Source organism: Bos indicus x Bos taurus, chromosome 11 (genome assembly GCF_003369695.1).
Source record: "Bos indicus x Bos taurus breed Angus x Brahman F1 hybrid chromosome 11, Bos_hybrid_MaternalHap_v2.0, whole genome shotgun sequence".
Taxonomy (NCBI): Eukaryota; Metazoa; Chordata; class Mammalia; order Artiodactyla; family Bovidae; genus Bos; species Bos indicus x Bos taurus.
Genome location: NC_040086.1, coordinates 86,619,648 through 86,641,943, shown reverse-complemented (window position 1 = coordinate 86,641,943; position 22,296 = coordinate 86,619,648). Strand labels below are relative to the sequence as shown.

Here is a 22,296-nt window from a genome sequence, read left to right as displayed (position 1 = left end):
GGCAGCCTGGTGGCCTCGGTTCCTGGTCCTCAGGCTCTTCTGTCAGCAGCCCTGCTCAGGGTCGATGGCTCCCCTGCAGGCCACACCACCCTGCTTTCCTCTTAACCTCACTGTCCTTATCTGTCTTCGTTCCTTTCCCTGACCCCTCTTGTATTCTCTTCACAACCTTGGTGATCTTTTCCAGCCTTGTGATTTAGATAAAGATGGTATCTCTACCATAAAGACCCCCGCATTTCTGTCTCTCCTTTACATTTATGCAGCTGGCTTCAAATTCCTATATCCAGCTGTCTGCTTGACACGTGTCTAACCAGCATCCCAACCTATAAATGATCAAACTCCTCGTCTCCCCCTGTCCCGACACTTGCTTTTCTCACAGTTGACCCCGCTGTCTTTAAAAATAATAGGGAATCTATGCTTCTAGCTGTTGAAGTGCAAAACCTTGGAGTACCTGAGACAGGCCTGGGTGGAGATCTGACTCTATCTAGCTGTGTTGTGTTGAGAAAGATACTGGACCTTTAATTTCCTTATTTATAAAGTGAAGACTAGGTAGAGAGAGCAGGGGCCTATCTCAGGGTCTGGCAGTTTTATTTTACACATAGAAGAAAAAGCCCTAGTTGTTTACCAAAAGCATTCAGGGCTCCTTGAAGGGTAACGAGCACAGAAATAACAACGGGCTTAGAGTATTCTGTTGCCAGCTGCCATCAAGGGTGTCAGGGACTGCTGAATGGCACAGGGCTCCCACTGGCCAAGTTGTGACAGTTTAAACATGAACGTAATAGTAATAGGAATTTCACACTTCTACCCAAGATGGAGTAACAGGAAAAGCCAAATATACTCTCAACACCCAAAGTAACCAGACAAGATTATCAAATGAGAGTTTTCTAGGAACTAGACCTTAGGTCATGAAAGACAGTGACCCTAAGAGACAGGATGTGGTGCAGGGACAGGAACTCATGAGAGACCCAGCAGAGTCCCCAAACTGAGCAGATGGACCTGCGGGTCCGGGGATGCCAAGGTGACGGGGGTGTGGGGTAGGGTGCCAAGGCAGAGAAACAGCCCAGAAAACCCAGGAGATCTACAGAGGGGGTGTGTCTAAAGGGGAGGAGAACACCTTGACCCCAAAGGCAAATCGTGCACAGGAGTGCGTGTCCATCCTCTGGGCTGAGGAGTCTACTCACATCGCTTCTCAAAGGCCGACCCGACGTGGTTGGATCGGGGCTGCGTGGAGAGGCACACATGCCCTGGCCCAGACACTGGGCCAGGACAGTGGCTGGGCCTCGGGCTTGGTGTGCTGGGCACCTGACCCCTGGCGGCCCCTGCTTGGTATTGGAACCTGGGGAGATGGCTGTGTGTGTGGATCACAAGAACTGGAACAAGAAGTGCCCAGGTGGTTTTGCTGAGGGACATCCCTACCAGGTGGGGTGGTGGCTTCCCAGGTGGCACGGAGGTAAAGAACCTGCCTGCCAACGCAGAAGACATAGGAAACTTGGGGTCAATCCCTGGGGTGTGGAAGATCCCGTGGAGAAGGGAATGGTAACCCACTCCAGTATTCCTGCCTGGGAAGTCCCATGGACAGAAGAGCCTGGAGGGCTGCAGTCCATGGGGTAGCAAAGAGTTGGACATGACTGAGCGACTGAATAACAACAAGCTTTTCCGGAGCACTGATGAGTGTGTCTCTGCTCACTAGAAACAGAACGTCCTCACTGGTGGAGACCAGATATTGCTACCGGAACCCTGGCGTCTCGTAGAGGGCCGGGCTCAAAGCAGCAGGGGCTCAGAAAATGAGAATGAATGTGGGTTGAACAGACGCTCGTGGGAACTTCCACCCTCCCCTGCAACCTCAGCCCACCCAGAATGGCAGCCCAGTGAGAATCGGACCCAAGACTTTGGCACATCAAGGGGAGTGTCTTGGGGAAAACTTATTTTAGGTGAGGATGGGGGGCCTGAACTGGGCAGGACCCCTTTGAGAAGGCCTGTGGCTGGCACAATGAAGTCCATGGCTCCCTCCCCAGGAAGAAGGACACGACATTTCTCAGAGCTGGGGCCGGGGCACATTTTCTAAATTCCTGCGCTTGGGAGCCTCTTAGAGGAACCTGCCACCATACAAAGCAGGAGGCACGTCTGTGGCACTGGGACTTTCCCGGACATCCAAGTGTCACTGTCACTTTCAACACAGAGACGTTTTTCTTCCTGCCTCTGTTTCAGCCACATTCCCTGTGTCCATGAGAAGATCCCACGCTCAGCTCCACGGCAGAAAGCTGCAGCTGAGAGGCAACACCGAGCGACCAAGAGAAGGCCCGGAGCAGCGCTGGGCACCCAGGTGGCCCTGTCCGCACACCTACTGCAAGAAGCACTTGTTACCAGGACTGGCACCCTAGTCCCTGCCACCAAGCGTGATCGGCCTCCCTCCCCTGGACACAGGGTGGCAACACCTCAAAGCTGGGACATGCTGCTTTATTCTCAAACACCATCCAGAAGACACATTTTTTCCTGAATTGGGGGAAAAAAAAATATGAAGACCTGAGAACGACCGCTGTGACTTTTCAGCTTTGATGAAGTGTATTCACCCCATCAGTGACATCAAATGTCATGAGGAATTCTTTTCCTTAATGCTTTTGTCTCGTGAAGGGTTTTATGAGGTTTCCACAGGAAAGTACAAGGTGTCAACTTTCTGGCTGAATTAATTCACCAAATGAATGATGTAAAACTAAACATTTACATCGTTAAAGTCAAGGCCTGGTCTGTCTACTAGGGAGAAACAAAATTTTAACTTCAAAAAGAAGTATCTGTATTATTAAGATAATAACAAATGGTTATCATATCGTATCATATCAAAACAAATGGTTTGGGCTTGGATGAGAAATAGCTCTGGTTTGGGGGAGGTTCTGAGCCAACCCTCCAGGGCGTTTGCTGGAAGGCTCCATGGTTCCATTGAAACCTCGAAGTTTAAAATCTCCCTGCCATGAAACATCTGATCAAAGACACCCTTGCCAAGTCACAGAGGTTTGTGGAAATGCCTGTTTGCCCATTTAGGCAGCAGGCCTGTGACCTGGGCACGGTGCCAGGTGGCCGTTCCTCGAGCCCCGAGATGCTCCTGCAGGTGACGCCGTGGAGGAATCACCTGTACGCTGGTGGACCAGTTCTGGCTTCGGGAGGCGAATAGGTGCCCTCTACGTGCCCTTTTTTACCCATGTCCTGGCCAGCTGCTCTGGAGGGCCTGCCTCCCGGTCTTCTGCCTCCCGGGCTCTTGACAGCCTGCCACCCTGAGCTTTCCGACAGCAGCCACGCTGGGCCCACAGCAGGGGTCTCCCTTCCGGTCAGGCTGCGGGTCTCCCCCAGGGGTCCTCCTGGTTCACAAGGGGTTGGCTTTCTCATTGGTCTGCTGGGGATGTTCTAAGGCTCTTCTGGCCTCACCGCTGTGATTTTCTTCCTTCTACCGGGTGGGAAGAGCAGGCAGCCCTGAGCAGGTGGGACCAGGGCTCAATCCCAGCAGGGGAGGCAGTCCCGTGCCCCTGGGGGACCACAGAGACCAAGGACGCCTGGGATTATGTAATCCCAGATGGTCAGAGCAGGGGGGTGGGGGCACACCTCTGGGACTCACTTTCTAGAGAGGGGCACCGAGGTCCAGAGTGGGGAAGTCACTGCAGGTTAGTTCGAGGGCAAGGATCAGAACTGGGGACTCTGGCTCTGGTCCCCCACCTATACACACACACACACTGCAGGAGCACAGGCCTCTCTCAGGGGAGGGGGGTGGGCTGTGGCTCCGAGAGGCCTCCAGCACCAGGGGAGGAAGATCCAGCCAGGCCGAAGGCTCGGGCTCATCCCCGCCGCTCTGGGCGCGGCTGGGACCCAGCAGCCTGGGTCTTGCCTGGAAACTGCTGAGACCTGCAGACTCACAGGCCGTGCCCCAGACCCATGGAATCAGAATCTGCAACATCTCCAGGAGACTCATTCGCAGACCCAAGGGTGACTCCCTCCAGCTCGGTAAGGCATACCTCCTGGATGTGCCCTCCAGTGGGAGACCTCCCCGGGGCACTGTGGGACGCGTGTGAGGCCCCAAAGCTGCGGCTCTGAGCCACTCTCAGCTAATGAGCCTCCTCCGGAGCAGGTGGCAAGGGGGCATCAGAAAGGGGAAGTGTTTCAGGATCCAGTAGACCCTTGTAGACAGCTCTCTCCGACACCCACACCTTCCTTCTGCCTGGGTCTGCATGGCTGACCATCTCTTGCCAGCAAGCATGATGGCCAGCAGCCAGCCACGTTCAGAACTGTCTGAATGTGGATTTGAAGAGGCCAGTTGTGAAAGATCTTGGAACATGCGCCCCCCAGCCCAGTTCCGGTCCGCTGGGGCTGGGTCTGGGAGGAATGGCACATTGGTTGGTTGCTGGGTGACGGTGGGGCTGCTGCCGAACTGTCCTCAGCAGCAGTACTCCCGCTCAATGCTGGCCATCAGCTCCTCCTCGGAGTAGTCATATGTGATGGCCGACTGCCTCTCGGGCTTCTTGTGGCAGCTGCCTGGGGCTCTATGGGTGAGAAACACGGACACGGGAAGCAAGATGTTACCTTCAAACTCCACATCTCTACTGGACAACCGCAGTGGCCATGGATGGAATTCTGATCCATCCTCAAACTCAGACTGAAAACCTCTGCCCTGGGGACACATCCTCAACCTCTTCCATGAGCAGCTCCTGACTCATTCTTCAGTTTCATCTCCTGCTGTGTAACCCAAGACCTTAGCCTGTGAGGAAGCCGGTGCCGGCAGTGCTTCGGGGTGAGGGCCTGGGGGTCGAAAGACCTGGTTTGCATCCCGGCTCTGCCACTTACTAGCTCAGTGACAGTTTTCTCTAAAATAGAACTGCATTCCTAAGTTCATTCTGAGGCATAAATGAGACCATGCGTGGACGGCATGTGACCCTGAATCTTGCACCCTGCAGAGCCCTCAGAAAGGTGAACTGTGTCGAGATCCTCTATCGGCTGACTCATTCTTGTGTCTGCACCCTCTGGGGGTCTAGCAGGAGCTGGCCCTACAGAACAGGATTTGGCGTGGGGTCCTCTGGATCGTGACCAGGCCCCCTACCCACTGGGCAGTGTATTAAGTGACCAAGTCCTGGCTCCTCATCCCACTGCTGGACTCCAGTTCCCACTGGCCTCAACCCGCAGCCCATGCCCTCTCTGGCTTTCTGGACTTTGCTGTGACCCCAGACTCCCCTGAGGAGGGAGGCTGCCAGCAATCCAGACCCTGGGGAGGGCCTGTGTGGCTTCAGAGCCTGTTTCCCGAGGGTCAGCACAGCCCTGACCGCATCTGCAAGACTCTCTCCCCTTCCAGTCGCTGTGCCAGGACCTGCCTGGGAGTCACCCAGCCCTGAGCCCAGGGCCTAGGGTGGTGCTCAGCACGCTGTCACCAAAGTCTATTGAGGGAGTGAATGAATGAATGAAGTACTCCTGGTGAAGGACATCCTGGAATGTGCGTGTGAGGGGAAGGCACCCATTTGTTTCAAAATAAGAATAAATAGCTAATTCTTTCAAGGTGGAATTTAATCCTCCTAACGTCCTTGGGTTGATGAAAACTGAAAGTCACTGCCAATTATCTTTACAATCAGTAGAAATAGGCAGCTAGGACCGAGCAGTGTGGGCACCAGGCTGGGCCGGTGTCCTCAGCATCGCCATAGGCATGGGTTTCCGGGTCAGCTGAGCAGAGCTGGCCACTGGTACCTGGTCACTGCAGTGGGACCCGGCACCCAGTCCCACATGGGAGCCCAAGGGGCCGAGTCCCCCTGGAGCTGGTGTGCAAGGCGTGGCCGGTGCTGTCTGCAGAACACGTGAGGGGCAGGGGGCCATCAGGGTGGATGGGTAGGGATGCTCCAATCTGCTGAGGGAGGTTCTGGCCTTGGCGGGGGGCTGAGTCAGCGTACAAGCTCTCACCGCTTCACCTCCAGGGCCATGATGGAGGTCCAGGGCCCACCCAGCATCCTCCTACTCAACAGCAGTGGCCCTGAGGCAGGAAACAGATGGGCCCCCTCCCCATGGTAAAGCTATTGAGATACATTCTCTCTGTTCTGAAACTCCAAGACGAGAATAGCAGGGCAATTAAGGAAGGAGGCTGTACCTTGCACAAACCACATATTTCTCATTCCCAAAGTCAGGAGACCTCCCCAACCATACATGCATAGAAAAGGCTCCTTGGAGGTCAAAAGAGGAGCAGTGTCAAGGGATGTTCTACCCAGACACCTTTCCGGTAGGATCCATCTAGGCTAAGAGATACCTGTGCATACATGGGAGGATCCTGAGATACACAAAATATGGACATGAACCAGGCAAATCAGAATGATTGGCCAAAGGAAAATTGGGAGAAAATATCCCATAAAAGTGGGGAAAGGAATGGCAACCCACTCCAGTGTTCTTGCCTGGCGGGTCGCATGGACAGAGGAGCCTGGCAGGCTGCAGTCCAGGGGTCGCAAAAAGTCGGACACGACTGAGTGACTAAACCACCACCACCACCATCCCATAAAAGTAATTTAAACTACCGTGAGAGCGCCGCGCAGCAACTCAGGGACTCTCCCTCTGAGTCTGCCTGTTTCTATCCACAGACTGCACTCTTTTCCTTCCTAATCAATACGTGACTTGCTTCACTATTTTTCATCTTTGTGGATATTTTTCCTGCAAAGCTGAAGGGCCAGGGTCCCTGTCACTGACCACTGGTCTAGTGGCCAGGATCTGGTGCTCTCAATGCCGTGACCCAGCCCATCTCTGGCTGGGAACCCAACCCCCACCCCAATCTGGTGCAGGCCAGGCCACCTACAGCTCTTGGTTTCAGCCCTCCTTCTCCCCCAGACTCTGTTCTAAATGCTACCAGCCTGTGTCCGGGGTCCTGTTCACACCTCCACATCTTGCTTGTGGTTCTAGCCACCTGGCGCGCTCCTGCCCTCCTCGGTGAAACCACTTGTCCTTCAAGCCATTTAAGCCTCAGCTCCTCCACGAGCCCTCCGGCTGCTTCTGTCCCCTCTTGGACCTCCCTTGAGCCCATCTGAAGAGACCCCACTCTTCAAGGAAAGGTTTGTTAAATAAGGCAAATGTTTGTTAAATAAGGGGAACCAGCAAGGTTCTGGCCCCGCAACCATTTGGAATTGGTAATAAAAATAGCTGTTGAGCCTGCGTTTTCACTGCTTCTCACATCCATGGTCTTGAGCACCACCATCCCCTGCGTCCCAAGGACAAGGGCCATCACGGTGACTCCTTAGAGACGAGAAAGCAAGGGCAGATGGGCTGGGGCCCAGGTCAACCCAGCCGAGCCTCCAGGTGCAGTGTGCTCCAGGGGCCCGGGGAATCCTCACACAGCCCAGGGTTGTGCCAACACCTGATGGCTGGAGTCCTCAGCTGACACTTTCCAGGGGGTTTAAATGTGTTTTCCTGCTAACACTGTAATAGGATTACTGGGGACCCACCCATCACCCCTCTAGGCTGGAAACTCCTGAAGGCCAGGACCGCGCCTCATTCACAGATGAGCACTGCACAGTTTCTGACTGAATGAGTGAGGGCAGGCGCAGAGATGCAGGTGCTTGGGGGGTGGCAGAGGAGGGGAGCTGTGATTTCTTGCAGAGATGCACCTCCCTGCCCCATACTTACTCAGAGATACAGCTGCCCTCTGGGTGGTCTTCAGTGCTCCGCTTTGGGGACACCTTGAGAAGGACAAACGGAAGAGGCATCAGAAGGTTGTCCGTGCTGCAGCCTGCCTTTGCACTGGCTTCCTGCTGACACAGAGCTGCCGCGTTCAACCATGGCTAATAAACCAGAGCTGGAAAGTGGAAAGGCTCCCTTACTGTCTAGCTCCAACTGCCTGTTCGGTAGGTGGGAAACAGGCTGGGAGAGGGGAGTGACCTACACAACTCAAAACAAGAGACCCCCCGCCCTTTCCTCCCTGGGAGCTACTGGCCAGCAAGCCCCCACCTCTCACTCTGGGAGTGGAGGTCCTGATGTCCACCCAAGCCCTTGCCTGGCAGCCTGCCCTGCTGCTCTGCTGTACCTTGTCTGTCCGGAGTCAGGAGTGCACAGGCGTCGCTCACGTCTGTCTGCAAACTCTCCCAATGATCTATGCCTGTCCTGTCGCCAGCACCGCCCCGTCTCAATGACCACAGCTTCAAATGAAGCTGGATTGGTCCTGGTTCTTTGCACTTCCAAACGTGTGTGTTGTAGTCAGCTTGTCCCCCTTGGGGCTTTTGTTGGGGTTGAATCAATATACAAATCATTCCAAGCAGACTTGATATCTCTTTTTAAAAATTGGAGTATAATTGCTTTACAATGTGGTGTTGGTTTCTGCTGTACAATGAAGTGAATCCAGTGTAAGTATACATATATCCTCTCCCTCTTGAGCCTCCTTCCCCCCATCCCCCCTCTATGTCATCACAGAGCACCAAGCTGAGCTCCCTGTGCTATACAGCATCTTCCTACTAGCCACCTGTTTTATACATGGTAGTGTACAGATATGGGCTTCCCTGGTGGCTCAGACAATAAAGAATCTGCCTGCAATGTGGGAAACCTGGGTTCAATCCGTGGGTTGAGAAGATCCTCTAGAGGAAGGCATGGCAACCCACTGTAGTATTCTTTCCTGGAGAATCCTATGGACAGAGGAGCCTAGCGGGCAGTCCATGGGGTCGCAAAGAGTCGGACGTGACTGAGCGACAAAGCACAGAAGCACACAGCACAGTGTGTATATATATATTGTCACTTTCTCAAGTCACCCTGCCCTCCCTTCCCCTTCCCCATGTCATAATCTCTATAATAACAAGCCTTCCAGTTTATAAACAGGGAACATCTCTCCATTTGTTTAGGATTTCTTTAATGTCTTTTAAGAAGTCTTAATCATTTTCACTGTAGAAGTCATAGACACCTCTTTTTAAACCAATTTCTAGATACTTGATAATATCTTTTTAAAATAAAATTTTATCTTCTCCCTGCTTGTTTGTGCAGAGATACGATTGAAATACATACATTTTGTGTTCAGCAGTTTTACTAAGCTCTCTTAATTAGCCCTAATAATTTATTTGTAGATTCTTTCGGACTTAATTTCTTCCCACTCACATTATGTGGGAATAATGGCCATTCAGTTTTGTCCCTTTCTGATCCTTCCATATTTTCCCCCAAGCCTTCCTGCACTGGCTGGGACATCCAGTACTACCTTGAAAAGAAGTCATGATAATAGGCATCTCTGCCTTGTTCCTGTAGTGAAAGGGGAAGACCTAAGTATTTCAAATGTAATATTAGTTTTGCTGTGGCTTTTTTCTCAAGCTGTCTTTCATCAGATCCCGGTCTCTCTGTGCTGGTCATTTCTTCAGCTCTGTTTTACAGGGCACTGATCTTCTCTAAATCTCTAATTTCCTGTTCACCCAAACCATCAGAATCTCATTTTGTTTACTGTGTTTTTCATTTCTACAAGTTCTATTTGGTCGTTTTTCAAATATGCTAGGTCAATTTCTATAGGTTCTTCTCCACAAATAAACATGCATGTGTGCTCAGGCGCTTCAGTCGTGTCCGACTCTTTTGCAACCCCACAGACTATAGCCTGCCAGGTTCCTCTATCCATGGGATTCTCCAGGCAAGAATGCTGGAGTGGGTTGTCATGCCCTCCTCAGGGGATCTTCTCAACCCAGGGATGGCACCTGTGTCTCCTGCATCCCCTGCAGTGCAGGTGGATTCTTTAACATTGTTGTTTTTGTTCAATCGCTCCGTTGTGGCCGACTTTTTGTGACCTTATGGACCACAGCTTGCCAGGATTTCCTGTCCTTCACCATCTCCCGGAGTTTGCTCAAAATTATGTCGATCGAGTCAGTGATGCCATCCAACCATCTCATCCTCCTGTCGTCCCCTTCTCCTCCCACCCTCAATCTTTCCCAGCATCAGGGTCTTTTCAAATGAGTCAGGTCTTCTCATCAGGTGGCCAAAGTACTGGAGCTTCAGCTTCAGCATCAGTCCTTCCAATGAATATTCAGGGTTGATTTCCTGTAGGATTTACTGGTTTGGTCTCCCTGCAGTCCGAGGGACTCTCTAGAGTCTTCTCCAACACCACAGCTTGAAAACATCAATGCTTTGGCGCTCAGCCTTCATTATGGTCCAACTCTCCCATCTGTATACAACTACTGGAAAAACCATAGCTTTGACTATACAGACCTTTGTTGGCCAATAACCTTTGGAAATCCAAATAAATAACTGAGGCCCTCACTAACCTATTTTAGTTGTTTTTGTTTCTTCTGATTTTCACTTGGCTCTCTGAAAGTATTAGTTTCTCAGTCATGTCTGACTCTTTGCAACCTCATGGACTGTAGCCCACCAGGCTCCTCTGTCCATGGAATTCTCCAGCAAAGAACACTGGAGTGAGTTGTCATTCCCTCCTTCTCCAGGGGCTCTTCCCGACCCAGGGATTGAGTCTGGGTCTCCCACATAGCACGCAGATTCTTTACCATCTGAGCCATCAGGAACAACTCTCTGGGTGGTTGATTATTTTTTCTTGTCTGATGCTCATTATCCTTGAAAACCCTTTGTGGGTGTTCTCTGAGGCCTGAGAGGAAGATGCCTTCCTCTGGGGAGGACATCCACTTGCTCTGTTCAGGCACTAGGGGGCACTCTCAGTCTGGGCCCACTTGAAATTAAATCCAGCAAGCTGGAGAAGGCAAAGGTGGGATGATTTGAGAGAATAGCACTGAAACATGTATATTATCATATGTGAAACAGATCACCAGTCCAGATTCGAAGCATGAGACAGGGTGCTCAGGGCTGGTGCACTTGGATGACCCTGAGGGATGGGATGGGGAAGGAGGTGGGAGTGGGGTTCAGGATGGAAAACACATGTACACCCATGGCTGATTCATGTGAATGTATGGCAAAAACCACCAAAATATTGTAAAGTTATTAGCCTCCAATTAAAATAAATAAATTAAAAAAATATTTCAGGGAGAAACATCAATAACCTCAAATGTACAGATGATACCACCCTTATGGCAGAAAACGAAGAAGAACTAAAGAGCCTCTTGATGAAAGTAAAAGAGCAGAGTGAAAAAGTTGACTTAAAGCTCAACATTAAGAAAACTAAGATCATGGCATCTGGTCCCATTACTTCATGGCAACTAGGTGGGGAAACAGTGACAGACTTTATCTTTTTGGGCTCCAAAATTACTGCAGATGGTGACTGAAGCCATGAAATTAAAAGATACTTGCTCCTTGGAAGAAAAGTTACGACCAACCTAGATAGCATATTAAAAAGCAGAGACATTACTTTGCCAACAAAGGACTGTCTAGTCAAAGCTATGGTTTTTCCAGTAGTCACGTATGGATGTGAGATTTGGACTATAAAGAAAGCTGAGTGCCGAAGAATTGATGCTTCTGAACTGTGGTGTTGGAGAAGACTCTTGAGAGTCCCTTGGACTGCAAGGAGAGCCAACCAGCCCATCCTAAAGGGAATCAGTTCTGAATATTCATTGGAAGGACTGATGCCGAAGCTGAAGCTCCAGTACTTTGGCCACCTGATGAGAAGAACTGACTCATTTGAAGAGACCCTGATGCTGGGAAAAATTGAAGGCAGGAGGAGAAGGGAACGACAGAGGATGAGATGGTTGGATGGCATCACCAACTCAACGGACATGAGTTTGAGTAAACTCCGGGAGTTGGTGATGGACAGGGAGGCCTGGCGTGCTGCAGTCCATGGGATCTCAAAGAGTTGGAAGGACATGACTGAGCGACTGAACTGCACTGCACGGATTCAGGTATTTTGGACCAGCCAGGTGATGGGAACTGGGGCTGCAGACCTAAGGGATAGCTAGACTATGGCTTCTGTACCCTCCTGCACTGTTCTGTGCTGTGACACTCGCCTTGCAATCCCGTGAGGGTCCTGAACGTACGAGTAAAGGATTTACTCTTAGTCTCTGTTTTCACTGGGCCCTAAACTCTGTCCCCTTTACTGTTGGACATGGTCAGACCCAGAGCTCACGTTCACCTGAGGCAAGCACAGCCCGGTGGGTCACCTGCCTCTCTGGATTCTGCCTTCCTTAGATCCGGGCTGGTAATTCCTCACTGTCTCATGAGCCACTTTATGCTTCAAAGATACTCTTATCACATTAATTATACCCAGAATATTAAACCGTCTTCAGCAGAGGGGCTTGTCTGAATAAGCTTCCTCACTGTGTTCCCCAGCATAAGGCACTTGACACTGTGGAATCCAGCCTTTGACCTGTGAAGCTGAGCAAGGCCACAGCCCATCCAGACGTCAGCCTACTTTGTGCAACAGATCCCCCTTGGCACAAGCAACATCCTAAATACAGACTGCGGCTGTCAAGAACCCAGTCTTCCAGGAGCCCATAGCACATGGGGCGTGTCTCATAAAGATGCAATGTGATGCCACGTGATGAATTCTATAGCTGAGTTATAAGGTGCTGGGAGGTGCTGGGAAAGCCTACACTCTGCAACAGGAGGGAAAACCAACTCTGAATGGGAAAAACTCTTTCGAGAAGAATGGAATGAATAACATTTAGCTGGAGTTTTGAAAGATTAGGAGTTTACCAGATGGAAAGGAATTGAAGGGTACTCTGGATAAGGAAAAGCATATGCAAATATGTGGAGTCATCAAAGGCTGTGAATAAGTCTTCATTCATTAACTCCCACGTGCCCTGCTGGGCGCAGGGTTCTATTGCCCATAAAGGATATGATATCCCCGCCCAGAGCAGCCCACATGAGGACACAACTGGAGAAAAACCCAGAGCTGTTAACATTAACATCAGTTAATCCTCCCCAACAAGAATATCACTTCGCCTAAAGTTTACAGATCTCTACGCAGGGCACACAATAAACATAAAATAGTTCCTGAATCAGATTCAATGTCACTTTGATGGGTAGTCATAATTGGAGAAGACAATGGCACCCTACTCCAGTACTTTTGCCTGGAAAATCCCATGGATGGAGGAACCTGGTGGGCTGCAGTCCATGGGGTCGCTAAGAGTCAGACACGACTGAGCGACTTCACTTTCACTTTTCACTTTCATGCATTGGAGAAGGAAATGGCAACCCACTCCAGTGTTCTTGCCTGGAGAATCCCAGGGACTGGGGAGCCTGGTGGGCTGCCATCTATGGGGTCGCACAGAGTCGGACACGACTGAAGCGACTTAGCAGCAGCAGTAGCAGCATAATCCTGAGTTTGTCTATATAGCAGTTGGTGTAAGAGTAAAAATAGCACAATGCAGAAAAGGGTTCAAGGCCCAGTTTTGCCACTTAATCATGATGTGCCTTTGGGTGGACTGTGAGGCTCTATGAGCCTCAGTTTACTCATCTGTGTAATAGGTACTTAGCCTTGAGGGCCACAGAGAGAAGACAGAGTGTCTGTCTCATCCTTAGTATAATACCTGCAAACACCATGACAAACATCTGACCCAGTGTCCAGCCCAGAGTAGCCTCTGACCTGGCCCAGCGAGAAGAGAACCTGAAGGCATGAGGAGGAGGAGAGCCCAGGGAAGATCTTGTGTTTGAGGCCTGAGAGGTTCAGGACAGCACTTTCTTCCCTAAGAAACTAGTGTTTCTTGGGGATTGTTACCTGAGGTGCTGAATAGAAGCGAGCTGACCCCGGGTATATCTCACCACACAGGCCCCGTGGTGTGGTCCATGGTGGCTAATCCGCTACTGTGGGCATCCCATGCCCTGGCTAGAAGAGCCTGTCCTGCCCACCTGGCGCTCTCTCCATGTGGAGTCAGGCTGCACAGCGAAGGTGCACAGACTTGGTCCTGGGATACCTGAGGGGCCACGGGGGCTGCTGGATGCTGGAGATCTGCCAGGTGGAGTCAGTGTTCCCCAAAGATTCCCTTGAAAATTCACCGTGCCTCTGGGGAGTGCAAAGATGAAGAGGAGATGCTTCTCACATCAGCAAGGAATTCACAGTGGGAAGAGGGGGTAATGAACACGAGAGCAAGCAGGGGAAATCACGTGCATGCACACACACACACTTGCACACACACACACATGCTCACCTCTTCTGCCTCCTGAAACAGCCCATTTCATCTCAGGCAGCTCAGACTATCTGAAAATTCTTTTAAATTTCTTTTTAATAAAAAATTAATTGTAGTGCAATACACAGAATCTAAAATGTACAATTTTAACCATTTTTAAGTGTACATTTCAGTACTAGGTGCATTTACATTGTTTTACAACCAACCTCCCAAACTCCTTTCATCTCACAAAACTGAAACCTGTCCCCAGTAAACAACTCCCACCCCACAATCCCCAGCAATCACCATCCTGCTTTCTGTCCTACAAGAGTGACTCCTCTGGACACCCCACCTAAGTGGAAACATGCGATATTTGTCATCTTGTGCCTGGCTCATTTCACTTAGCATAATGTCCTCAAGGCTCATCCATGTTGTAGCCTATGTCAGGACTTACTTCCTTTTTAAGGTGGAGTAATATTCCCCTGTACGTATATACCATGTTTTGTTTATCCATTCATCCATCAAGGGACACTTGGGTGGCTTCTGCCTTTTGGTTATTGTGAATAATGCTCTTATGAATATAAAGCCTCCTACCTTCAGTTCTCTCAGGCACATAAGAAAGCTTTCTTTTACTGACACCAATCTGCCTCCCTGCAGTTTTCAGTCGCTGAGCTTAGTTATAGTCTCAGGGACAACACAGAAGAAAAGTAATACTTTTTACCCAACCATTCTTTAGCAATTTTTTTCATGAAGTCATCCAGTAGGGACCCTAGTTCTTTCTTGCCCATTTCTGCTGGAACCAGCTTTTGTCATCACCAGATGGGGGCTTTTCCTTTCATCACTAGATTTTGTAAGGGTTGTTCAGATATAGTTTCTGCCCTCAGGAGGACAGCTGAGGGACTTCCCTGGAGGTCCAGTGGTTAGAACTCCATGCTTTCACTGATGAGGGCCTGGATTCAATCCCCGGTTGGGCAACTAAGATCCCATAAGCAAAAAAAAAAAAAGGCAACTGAGTGAAAGACTGCTCAGATTGGAATCAAACATTTGCATAATCACCCTATTTCCACTTCCCTGAGCTGTTCTGCTCACTATTGAGGGTGACACGCTGCTGGCCAAGCAAGATGGCAATGACGTATGAGGTCCATTGCATACGAGGACTGGACACCCTGAAGCTGCGCTCAAACGGAAGATCATACTCTTTCTTCTTTAACTTTCCTGACAGTTCAGCTTTGTGTTTTCACTTTTTCACCTGTGTTCCTTTCTGCGCTTGTGGTTTGCAAGTGTGGTTCTTTCTCTTGTTAATCTGTCTGTAACTTGACTTAGATGCAAAACGCCTTAGACACCCTCCCAGCTTGACCCACCCTGGATCTCCCAGAAGATCCAGCTGGTGGAAGCTTTGCAGGAGCTTGGATGAACAGCAAAGACACAGCAGCCCCTGGTGGCCACTCCAGGCCGAGTGCAGACGCAAGCTGCCGCCTCCAGCCAGCTGCCTGCATGCCTGTCCTGGTCAGTAGGACAGACTTCTGTCCAGCCCCAGGGAGGCTATGGCGCCTGGGCTGGGGCCATGGGAACCGGGCTGAGCTCAGGGCGAGCGTGTGACGTGTCATCACTCCGGGTCTTGGGGAGGCTGAATCACACCACACCATGGCAGAATGAGAACCAGGAAGCATATGTGGAAGAAATGAATAAGATGATTTCTTAAAGCCTCCCATGTCTCTTACAACTAGGGGTTTTGGAAAAAAAGTGAAATATCTATAGAAAATCCAGTGCATATTTTATTTAACAATATGTGGAAATTCCATGGACAGAGGAGCCTTGTGGGCTACAGTCCATGGGGTTGCAAAGAGTTGGACAACACTGAGTGACTAAACCACCACCTTTATATCCTGCTTCTTTTGTTCTTAACATTTAGGTTTTAACAGTTTTATACATGTATATGTACACATATCAATAATATATATAATTAACAGGGGACAAGCTGTAGACATTTAAATAATACAATTTGATAGGTTTTGACACGTGTATAGGACATGGCAACCCACTCCAGTATTCTTGCCTGGAAAATTCCACGGACAGAGGAGCTTTGTGGGCTATAGTCCATGGGGCTACAAAGAGTCAGTTACAACTAAGGGACTGAGTACACACACACTATGATCTTACTGACATAAAAGATATGCACAAAAGAGAGAGAAAACTGGAAGGAACCACATCAAATTGTATCAGTAATATCTGCAGAGTTTATTCGGAAATCTTTATTTCCTTTATATATTTATATACATATTTTTGTTTTGTTTTGTTTTCTCACTTTTCTACAATGAGCAAACATTCTTTTATAATTGTAAAGTGAAGCTAATTATAGGGCTCATCTTTTTATTTAAACCCTTTCATAAGTAAGGTCATTTTAAGGTTTTTTTTTTTAATTGGAGAGAACGGCCAAGAACAAAATTTTTCTCATGCACATGTATATTACCTATTCTAAATTCAAAAATAAACACTTAAAAGTAAGCATAACCTTTGCTGGGTTGGACTCATATTCAGTGACTGGGACACATCTTTACAGTCAGGGAAATGGGTGAAGGTTCCTAGATCCAGGGAATGGAGACTTATTTCAGAGAAAAACTGAGCCCCAGAGAAGTTGGGGAACAAGTGAAAATCCCTCCTGATGGCAAATTGGCTCAGTCAAAACTCTAACTGAACTTCCCTGGTGGTTCGGTGGCTAAGTACTGTGCTTTCATTGCAGGGGGCCCGGGTTCCATCCCTGGTTTGGGAACTAGATCTTAACGTGCCACAACTAAGAGGTCACATGCTGCAACTAAAGATCCTGAGTGCTGGAAAGAAATTCTAGTATACACAGGGCTCTGCAGAGGGTGTGTTCAGAAAGACTCGGACTGGCTCTTTCCAACTGCATGGCCTTGGCCAAGTTAACTGCCTCTCTGGGGCTTCTCCCCTCCCCTATGACATGAAGTTAGGGGAAAGTGACAGCAATTCGGCAAGGACCTATTCTGACAAGGATTAAGTAAAACACTGGATGTTAGGAGTGGGCTCTCGGAATAGCCTGAGTAAATAGTGTCTGTATTACAACATATTAACGATTTCTGAGCAACTGTAAGTGAACCTCAGAGCCCTCTGTTTAGTAGAAATCAAAATTGGTACAGGACAGGGACCAGACCTCATTCTGGGTCTTTTTCATTTTTGTTCTTCTGCCTCTGCCCCTGGGTGACCAGCAACATGCTTACATGCACAGGCTCATGAAAACGCTCAAAGAAAAGGATGCTGGTGACAGATGTATTAAATAAATAATTGGGAGTCTCACAACTTTTAGTAAAAATGGTATTATCCCTAAGCATATAAACATCTGAATGAACAAGGAGGCTGCCAAAAATAACATTCAGGGCATATTATGAGGGCAAGGTGGAGTACCTTTATCAGACAAAATAAAGGTTCTGATGAGTTTGCATGAGGAACACTCGGGATTACTGAATGTTAAAAAAAAGTCATTTGGTTGTAATTAATAAATGACTATGTATTTTTTTTAAAAAGTCATTTGGTAAAGAAAAATGGGCCAGGCATTAGAGCTGCTGTGAGTAGAGCATTGGAAGTGCTAGACACCTGGAAAATGAAAAAGGCATGGAACATTCCAGATTGTACACGTGGAAAACGAAAAAGGCATACAACATTCCAGGTTGTCTGTTGATGGGACCTGGCAGACTTGCTACAAACTGCTCCCTCCACTTACTGGCAGTGTGGCTTTGGGTATGTGATCATTCTCTAGGACTAAAATGGCTTTGTTTATAAAACAGAGAAAGCACTATTTACCTATTTATTAATAACTCAGAGTCTTAGAAAATGTGCAGTAGCCAGACCCAATTAAAGGGCATAAACTATAAAGCAGAAAGGCTTAGACTCCACACTTGGCCATATGTGCACGCGTGCATGCTAAGTCGCTTCATTTGTGTCCAACTCTTTGCAACCCCATGGACTGTAGCCCACCAGGCTCCTCTGTCCGTGGGACTCTCCAGGCGAGAATACTGCAGTGGGTTGCCATTTCCTTCTCCAGGGTATCTTTCTGACCCAGGGATCGAACCTGAGTCTTTTATGTCTCCTGCATTGGCAGGAGGGTTCTTTACCACACTAACGCCACCTGGGAAGCCCCCACACTTGGCCATACAAGTAGCTAACTTTCTACCTGAGACTTCTAGAGCCAGGACATGAAGCACCTTCAGCCGTTTTACTCAGTCTCCCCAGAACTGAAAAGAATGGATAGGATTCGGGAGCATCTATTCTGCTATAATAATCTAGGACTCCAGGATTTATTCAAGAAATATCTACGGCACAGAAGATATATACTATCCACACACAAAAGAGCAGCACAGCTGGGAACTTCACCTCCTAATGTCTCTTGACTCCATCTCCCCTTCAGCCCTCTAACTGCCCTGCTTCACTCAGGACCTGCTTGTGTGGACCGCTCCAGCAGTCCCGTGAGCCATCTTGCCCCTTGTCTTACTGGGCCCAGTTCATCCTCCCCATGGCTGTTGGCCTAACTTTCCTGAGACACAAAATACCACTCCTCTTAGCCCTTCAAAATACCCACGGCTTTTATGATCAAGTCCAAATGCCTCAACCCGGAACACTCCTAGCATGACATGTCTGGAGCCTGGCATTCATCCTTCCCACCCTCTTCAACTCCACTGTTAGCACCCACACCCTGGGTACCATGTGCCCCAACCACCATTGCTCGCACTCAGGATTCTCTTTGCCTAAATGCTCTTCACTGCTTGTTTGCCCGGCAAGCGCCATAGACCCTTCCAGATCCAGGTCAAGCCCTGTCCTGCTGGGATGCTGATGTGACTTCTCCAGGGGACCGGCTCCTCCTCCAGTGGACTCTCTAGACGGACTGCCCACCGGTGTTCCACTCTGTGGATCTCTCTCGCCCATTACACTGTGAACTTCTTTAGGGCAAAGACTGTGCCATCTGTGTTCATCTCAAGCACCCAGAGTGATGCCCAGCACACAGCAGATGCTCAACCAATACTTGAGAAATGACTGAAAGGGTGAATAAGGCAGCCTCAGCACCCTAGGAGTTTCTAAGATACTCAGCCAATGAGGGTGGGACAGGGGGTGGGATGGGACACTCTCTTTCAGTTTTCATTTTCACTTCTGAAACTTCCAAAGCACTTGAAAACTGAACACAAAGACTGCTTCCATGCCACCTCAGAATTTCCCACGAATTTCTCAACTGTTTATCCCTTTTGAGGGTTATATAACGGAACACTGATGTAATCCTAAAGGAATCTTGTTATATAATTCGCTCCCTCTTGCTGCAGCTCACTTTGGGAGGGTAGCAGGGCATGGGCGGGAGGTGGTCAGGGGAGGAAGACCCTGCACCGTCTAGGTTGGCTCAGTCCTTTCCACCTCTCCCCACCTCCATCTCGCCGAGGAGCTTCCCACTTTCTCCTGCTTGGTGGCTGCCCCCAAGACACTTCCCTCCTGTCCCCAACAGTCGTTAAGTGTGGCCTGTGGGACTCCAGGGCAGGGGGCCGTCTTGTACATCCTCCTCAAGCCCGGGAACTGATCCTACTGATCTCTTTCATTCAGTTCTGCCGGAGTGGTGGCTATTGCCAAAAGAGAGTGCTCATTTGTATTGTCTTTTTCTAGAACAGCGGGGATGTTATTACAAGTGTTCTGGAAGAGAGAAGAGGGAAGCCAAAAAGAAATTGCACAGTATCTTAAAAATAGCTAGCAGGGTGCGAGTTGCTTGACAACTCGCGAAGTTGGCAAAGATCCTGACGCGTCTGTTGGGCGCCGGGCTTTGCTACCACTGTTTGGCTACTGGTCCCATTTCCTAGGATTCTTCTCTGACAGTGCCCTGGAGGTTGGCTGAGGGGGGAGGTACCAGAGAGACAAGCATCCCCCTGGCCAGCTCCTACCTAGGTTGGAAGGAGCCACAGTTTAAAAAAAAAAAAAAGTTGACCTCTGGCCAGAAGAAAGCCCAGGAGATGCTTTTCTGCTAAGGGATGTCTGGGTCCCTGCCAACCCCCAAGTTGGAGGCAGTTAAACCAGCACCCAGAGGAGGCAGAGAGACTCAGAGGGGATGTCTGGGAAAGAGAGGCCGTGCGATCAGCAAGAGACCCGGTGGGATTCGGGGACGGCCAGACGGTGGGTGACACAGGGCAACGAGGACAGGGCATCGTGCAAGCCCAGGGAGCCTGGCAGGGACTGGGGGCGGTGGGAGGAAGAGGAGCGAGCAGGGAGCGCACGGCGGGACGGCGCCAGGGGCTGGGGGACAGGGCGCGGGGTGTGGGCCGGAGGGGAGGGCACCCCCGCCCTGGGCGGGAACGGGCGCCGCGGCCCCCACACTCACCGGGCTCCCGGCGCCGGCTGCGGGTCTGGGCCGCGCCGGGCCCCGCGGGGCCAGCTCCCCGGGGCCCCAGCCCGCCGACTCGGCCAGCAGCTGGTCCAGCAAGCGCAGGGTCTCGTCCCCGCCGTCGGGGGGCGCCGCGGGGCCGGGATCATTGCCGGCCGCCGCCTCCTGGGCCTCCTCCCGGGCCGCCGCCGCCGGCGCCGAGACCGGCGGCCCAGTCCCGCCCTCCGGGGCTGCCCCGTCGGGCCCCGCCGGCCGGCTGTCGGGGCTGCGCAGACGCCGCAGGGCGCGGCCGCTCCGGCTGCTGCCGCTGCCCATGGCGCGCGGGCGGAGCGGGCCGGCGGCGGGGCGGGAGGAGGCCCGGGGGCGCGCCGCTCGGCCGGGGGCGGGGGGAGGAGATCCCGAGCCCGGGACGCGATTGGGAGCGGGATGGCGGGGCGGGGGCGCGCCGGGCCGGGAAGAGGGGGTGGAGGTGATCCCGGGCCCGGGACGCGATTGGGGGAGGGGATGCGAGCCGAACCGGGAGCGGGAGGTGCGGGGGGCGCGCCGGGCCGGGGCTCGGGGGGTGGAGGTGATCCCAGGTCTGGGACGCAGTTGGGGGCGGGGATGCGAGCCGGGCCGGGGGCGGGGCGAAGCCGCCGGTGCTGGGAGAGCGGGGCCTGATGTCGCGGTGAGGGGACCAGAGCCCGGGACCGGGGGGAACGTGCGAGTAGGCGCGACTGGGGGCCGGGGTGCTGAGCCCGGCCCGGGGCAGGAGGAGGGGCCGGGCTGGGGACGAGATCCCGCGGCGAAGAGGTGGCCGGGGGCGGCTGAGAGCGGGATGCTGGCCGGGGCCTGGCGGTGGGGGCCGAGACCCGGGGAGGTGGTTTGGGGGCTGGTGAGCGCTCTAGGGGAGCCGGCGGCCGGGAGTGGGGACCGAGGGCCGGGTCTGGGGGCACTGGCTCGGGGACGAGGGCACTGGAGCCCGGCATCCTCTCCTCCTCCGACTCCTTCCTCCTCGCCCCTCCCCACCTTGGGTCCTGCGCTTTCTTGCGGGGGTCTGCCCTCCAGTCCCTGGCTCCTGGGGACTAGGGACCCTCCTACTCCCCGCAACCAGTTAAGAACTGAACACCCTGGAGCCCCTACCGGCGCTCGGGCTAACTCGGCCGCGCTTTTTCGTTCCTTTATGGAAAGCACTGCAGAGGCCACCCCGGCTTGCCTGCGGTGATGATGCGCGCGGAGATGACTCCACGGTCCGGTCCAGCCCCAGTGTGGAGCGCATGGGGACGTCACCTGTCCCAGCCTCCTGTTCCTCAAAGATTGAGTTGGGGGAGGGGGGAGGACGGTAAAGATACCTCTGAGGATGGAGTAAGATGACACCGGTGCAGGGCCTCGCACCCTTTCATTTCTGCCCTTCTCCCTCGCGTGCATGGACAGACCTAAGACAGGACAGAAGGAGGGAAAGGAGCGACGCTCTCGGACCGACTACCCCCTCCAGCCTTTCAGCAGGGAGCGGGCAGCAGGAAGTGGTGCCCTGGGTTTCCTGTCCCGCGGCTCCTGCCCCAAAGGCGATCTGGTACCTCATTAGAAACCCTCCTCAGAAAGGTAACCACTTTTGAGAAAGAAAAGATTTAAAAGGAGACACAGAAAGCATTCTCTCTCCACGCAGGGAAAAAGCCAGTAGGCACTGATCATAATTAATTCTAGCTTTTGGTCACTGGATAGTAAAAAAGAAAGAACAAAAACGTTTATTGTTTTTAAGTGAACCAACCCCAAAAGAAGAACAGCAAACAGGCCAGACGTGTCCAGTTCAAACTGAAACCGATGGTGTAATTGTTGGTTGTGCTTGCATTTAATTTAAGACTTCTTTCTCTCCCTTTGTCACTTATTTAAAAAAAAATCCAACCTCTCCAAAGCAAGACAGCTCCAACATGGTGAGTTTTAACTCCCATCTTGACATTAACCTGAATCCAGATGGGACTGCAGAATAACTGTTAAGATGAA

At 51.3% G+C, this 22,296-nt stretch overlaps 1 protein-coding gene across 1 annotated transcript; it reads right to left on the bottom strand.

Annotated features, from left to right (window-relative positions):
- Positions 1 to 2,435: 2,435 nt before the first annotated feature.
- CYS1 (cystin 1) lies at positions 2,436 to 20,641 on the bottom strand. Its single transcript, XM_027556097.1, has 3 exons — positions 20,314 to 20,641; positions 7,621 to 7,673; positions 2,436 to 4,520 (listed from the first exon to the last, which is right to left on the bottom strand). Exons 1-3 carry the CDS (start codon positions 20,629 to 20,631, stop codon positions 4,415 to 4,417), a joined length of 477 nt encoding a protein of 158 aa, XP_027411898.1. The 5' UTR covers positions 20,632 to 20,641; the 3' UTR covers positions 2,436 to 4,414.
- Positions 20,642 to 22,296: the final 1,655 nt, after the last annotated feature.